The sequence below is a fragment of the Limulus polyphemus genome, unplaced genomic scaffold (genome assembly GCF_000517525.1).
Source record: "Limulus polyphemus unplaced genomic scaffold, Limulus_polyphemus-2.1.2 Scaffold4003, whole genome shotgun sequence".
In the NCBI taxonomy this organism is placed as follows: Eukaryota; Metazoa; Arthropoda; class Merostomata; order Xiphosura; family Limulidae; genus Limulus; species Limulus polyphemus.
In genome coordinates, this window is record NW_013669613.1 from 58264 (window position 1) to 64090 (window position 5827).

At 33.9% G+C, this 5827-nt stretch overlaps 1 protein-coding gene across 1 annotated transcript in view; it reads right to left on the reverse strand.

Annotated features, from left to right (window-relative positions):
- The window catches only part of LOC106470438, a 16279-nt gene that overhangs the window by 2513 nt on the left and 7939 nt on the right, over positions 1-5827 (reverse strand). Inside the window, exons 6-8 of the mRNA XM_013930997.2 lie at positions 4776-5033; positions 3927-4223; positions 2966-3157 (exon numbers count right to left, since the gene is read on the reverse strand). Coding sequence (XP_013786451.2) covers positions 2966-3157; positions 3927-4223; positions 4776-5033 — 747 coding nt within the window. The remainder of the gene's footprint in view (positions 1-2965; positions 3158-3926; positions 4224-4775; positions 5034-5827) is intronic.

Here is a 5827-nt window from a genome sequence, read left to right on the forward strand (position 1 = left end):
AAACAATAATTTGCAATTCACAAAGTTACTAAATCACCTAGCACTCTTTAAAGGAAACTGTTTTTGGAAATACTGAATTGACAGCAAGGTGATCTGAGTGTCTCCCGCTATAACGCTTTCTATGTGCAAAACGTGCTTATGTTTGTATGTTTATTACAAAAAACAAATGGCGCAATAATCACTAATTGTCAATTTCGTCATTAAATACTACACCAAATACAAAACAAATAGGACCATTAAATTTCTTGCAAACTTCTTATGAAGTTATTTTAAAATTTGTAAGTTCAACCGTTTGGTTTCCTATAGCGAGCAAAATAAACAAATAAACAAACTTCCTCTTTTATATATATTGATAGATAGATTCTTCAAGATCTTGATTTTGTCATCTTACGCCTTTTAATGAAGATGGAAACACTGACAGGGAAATAATATAATAGCCAATGCTCAACGAGAGGTTTTCGTTTATAGAATTTTATTGTTGTTCTCGACTTGATTTTTATATTATTATCTCGTTTCCATAGTTACTATTTGCAAATAGTCAATAATATTGTAGGTCCATTTTATTGTTGTTTTTTCTACGCGCCGTTATAACGCATTATCATATCATCATTTAATTTCTGTTGTGCATATATTGTTCAATGTTTATTACAAAAAATTTATTAAAAATATGGCGCAATAATCATTAATCATCAATTTCGTCATTAAGTACTATACCAAATACAAAATAAATAGCACCATTAAATTTCTTGTAAAAAACTGGTTATTATAAAGTTATTTTAAAATTTGTAAGTTCAACTGTTTGGATTCTATAGCGAAAAAAATAAACAAACTTCCTCTTTTACATATATAGATTACTAGTTTGACGTGTTTGAAAACTTTTTGTTAAGAGCGGTTGTTATATTTTAATTAAAAGTGACCGATTATTTTCAGATTAGAATTTTTTAAGTTAATACAATAAAAACGAGGTGTTTGAAATCCCCCACGTTGTTAAAACATATGAATAAACATAATCCAAAATTAAGAACGACTCAGTGTGTTGCGTTGTTCTGTTTCCTTTGAAAAAGTAAGATACCAGGGTCACTACATTGAAATTCTTAGTTGAACCACCATTTATATTATTGCCTCCCAGTAGCACAGCGGTATGTCTGCGGATTTACAACGCTCGACTTCAGGTTTCAATACCCGTGGTGGGCAGAGCACAGATAGCCTATTGTGTAGCTTTGTGCTTAATTTCAAACAAACAAACAAAATTTATATTATTAAATTTCTAAATCTGGAATAACTGGAATTTTATAATTTGAATTCTTTTTTCTGTATTATTATATAATCCTCTTACGTTTAAAACCGTAATCAGTGTCTATTCCTTCACTGTGATTTAATTTCATTTTCTAATTCTACGTGATTTTCATACATTGGGAAGTCATCTCTAAAGATGTTTCGTCTTTGAAAATGTATTTGTATTTTACCAGTTGTGGAACATAGGGTTTGTTTGGTGAAACAAAATCGGTTTTTATACAGAATAATATTTCCCGTCAACTCCACAGTAATATTTAGTTTTACAGTTCAGTTTGGAATTATAGAAATATTAAACATCATAAACGAAGCTACTGTTTAAAATATTTTCTTAACTCCTTTAATGATTTTATCTCCCAAATTAAGACATTAAATATGACTGATTGATACAGGGTTTATATTGTAGTTATTGTCTGTTCTACAGTTTATCACACGTAAAGTTTTACAATTATTAAGGTTTTTAATAAAATATTAAATTTCCCCAAACAAAATTCCAGCCTGGCACTAGGTAATGATTAGGTTTAGGTTTCAATGACACGTGTTTTGTTGCTTTGTTGAACAATTATTAGTTCCGTGAAAGTTGTATGATGTATTGTTGTGTCGTGATGTGTATATATAAAAATATACAAATATGTCTCTCAATATATCTTTATGAATAAAGTAGATATAGCAACTGCAGTTAAACTAAAGTTTCTGTCTGCAAGTTTTTTTGCTTGGCAAGGAGAGATTACAGAAAGCAAGGTTTATATAAAACCAGCACGGTAATTATTTCTACAAATGTGTGTGCGATATTAGCAGTTTTTCAATAACCATAAAATTCTAGCGTTCGGCTCTACGAAGTTAACCACCCGTAACAATGCTTTACATTCAAGCAGACAAACATTAAAACATAGGCAAGATTTAGCATAACGTCTAACTCAGAGAAGCTTTCAGTTCGGACTTAAACCTTCATAGCTGACCTGATTAGTTGTATAGCAAGATGCTGATATCCTAGATTAAGTCTCGGGTTATTCTTAAAGATTACATATCTAACAAATCTAGACACAATACGAACAATATTAACATATTTTATATATACGACAGTTATCCAGCCAGAAATTCCGAACTAGAATGAGGCCAATTATCATGGATAAAATGTCATTTAGAATATATTTTAGTTATAGAAGTCACTCAGTAGTTTCTTTATAAACAGGTTCTTGGTGGGTTAACAGAAAGTAAGAAAATCTCTAACATTTAAAATAATATTTTCTTGTTTAACTAAGACTCAGAATTTCCTGACCGTTTTTAAAATGGAGGTCCGTTTTCGCGCCAGTCGAACAGAAATTAAAAGACAGGACCACATATGCATATTTTTGCTACTTTAAGAGCTTAGCGACCCCATACATTATCGCCTATCTTTGAAAGAGAAACAGGGGCGTATTTGGCTGCCTCAAAGATTTCTCTGGCTAAAATAGCCCCAGGTGCAAAACCACCCACAGGAACAGGAGCATCGGCAGGAACGGGGGCAGGAACAGTACCAGGGGCATGTAAAACAGCCTAGCCACCCACTAAAACAGAAGCATCGACAGGGATGGGGGCACCAACAGCACAAGGGGAATGTAAAACAGCATAGCCACCCACAGGACCTACTGGAGCGCCAACTGGTATCAGCAGGATTTTCGCCAGGACTAACCCCTTGTTCGTTAGATTGGATGTTGGTTCTGAAACCGGAAGGACCAGCTGAATAGTCTACTACCCTCTTTCGTCCATCTTCAATCTCTAAAGAGTAGCTACCAGTGATTTCACCACCCACGGTTCCACTTTCTGAGCGAGAGTTTGTGCTGTCGTCTCCTTCTGCTGTGTATATGAAAGAGAAGGGACTGGGCTGAAACAAGAAAGAAAAGAGAATTAGGTAAACGTTTTTCGATGGTTTAGACCAAACCTCATTAGATTTAATAGAATCCTTCTATTCTTGAAACATATGGCTGTGTATCAAACAAATGTTATAAGTCATAAGAAACTCAGTGCAAGAGTGTTCTCAAACATAACTAAATTAAAACGTAAAATAATACCAAGTGCTGACCAGAGTGACATATTTTATAATGAAAGAACGAAGACAAACTCAAGAATAAGGTTATATTAATTTCACTCAAAGTTTTGTTTGTACAACTTCTGCAGGAGCGACCCTTACTTATACCTCTAGGCTCACAATAAGTAACAGACTAAAGACATTCAAATTTGCTCCACTGACCAATAGAAAGTAAGGAACAAGTTAATGTGGATAACATTGTTTACATTGATATAAAGCTCAATTATAAAACAGCATCAATGTCTAACAACGCAAGTGTTGGTATGAAGCCAAAAGGTATAATGAAAATCATTTCAATATTTAACTAAAAACACATGTAAAAAGTATACTGTCTGATACTCATTCTGAGTGCCTGCAGTGTAAGTAAACAGTTGCTATTAAAGAAAATGTAGCAACGAAACGTTTAGTGAAGTAAGGGTAATCTTGTTCTGAAACAACTTTCGTTTATTACTTTAAATTAAAAGAAATAGGTTACACTAAATATTTTAAATGTAATAAGATAATTAATATTTAAATCCTGAATAGATGTAAATATAAAATGAAAAACTGAAGAATTCAGACTCACTCCTGCAGCGGGAGCAGAGGCTTTAACAGAATCACCAGCAGGAATCATGGGTAATCCTGCAGAGGCATTGATTTCTACATCAGCAGGGTTACTACCAGGTACCACACCAGGTTTGTTACTTTGCATATTTGCTTTGAATCCTCCAGATCCAACAGTGTAGTCTACTTTTCTGCGACGTCCATCAGGGTCCTCCACACTGTAAGTACCCGCCACGTTTCCGGCGATATCTCCACTTTCTGACTTGGAGCTGGCTCCTCCTCCTGCAGGAACACTGTACATGAAGTTGAATGGTAGAGCCTGTGTATAAAATATTAATAATATTTATCAAACTATGAACATAGTCTCCTTTGGATCTCCCAAAACGTATTCAGTTTATAACAGACTTTTATCCCAAACAGAGTAACCACCTAACTACAATGTAACAACCTTATTATTCAGAACATCTCCATTAAGTAAATTGTTTTTTATTATATCTAGAAAGGAAATGAACATCTTACCCTAAAATAAATTTCAAAATCCCAAATACAGATCAAGAATGTTTTATCTACACAGATACGTTAGAACAAAGTATTATATAAACAAACTCCAACAAGATTAGTGACAGACCGTTGAATATAAATCAAGTGTTGGAAGACTGTTGATTACAACATTATTCAAATATTATTTTCAAAGGGAAAGACAGCCGAACGATTTCAAAATTATTATTGCAAGGATTTGTTACTAAAATACAAAATGTTTGTTAGTAAATCCTCGAATACCTACTATATGAAAAGTTATTTTATGTAACGTGTGTTTACTGATTCACCTATATCTTCACCTCCAGGAGCACCAGCAGCAGTGGGAACCAGCAGGGTCACTAGCAGGAATCATGGGTAATCCTGCATAGGCATTGATTTCAACATCAGCAGGGTTACTACCAGGTTCATTACTTTGAATATTTGCTTTGAATCCTTCAGATCCAGCAGTGTAGTCTATTTTTCTGCGACATCCATCAGGATCCTCCAAGCTGTATGTACCCACCACATTTCTAGAGACGTCACCACTTTCTGATCTGGAGCTGCATCCACCTCCTGTTGCAGCAGTGTACATGAAGTTGAAGGGTGTGTGCTATAGAGTAAACACAAGTTAAAAAAATAAAACTTTTTTCAATAATTCAAGAAATGGTTTCATGTATCTTATAGTTTAAATTATATATCTATCGTATTTCGTAATATTAATATTTGCACATTTTCAATGCGCTAAAACTACGTAAAGTTTTCGTATTCGGATTAAATTGTATTACTTAAGCCTAATAAAAAGAATATTGGGCAACAGATTCAAAACTATTGAGTTTACTAAACAAAATACTGTGGCCCTTTTTTATAAAGTAATTGATTTAGTTTGATATTATGGAGAGATTAGGTCATCTTAGTATTTAGCAACGTTTAATCTTCTTGTTGTTTAATGGGGTGGACTTAATGATATCAAATGATGTTTATGAAGTGGATATAACGATACTATGTGTTGTTTGTTGGGGTGGATATAATGGTACCATATGAAAATTGAGATAAAACTTGAGAAACAGATATGCTTAGATCAGGATTTATTGATGGTTTATCTAAATATGAAGATCCAAATCAAATCAGGTTTTTATCAATAAAAATTAATTTATCAGGTTAACTTACCGATAATGTAATTTGTATCTTTTCTTTATATACTTACAGCTCCTCCAGAAAGTCCAGCAGCGCCACCTGCTTCTCTAGAAGGCTGAGCGGCTCCTGCAAGTCCGAGGATAGAAACATCGGCGGGGTCTTCTCCTGTGACCAATCATTGTTCATTGGTGTAGATCAGGGGTCACCAAACTTTTTTCACAGCGGGCTAGATAACTGAGAGAATGACGAGCGCGGGCCGCATTACCATTT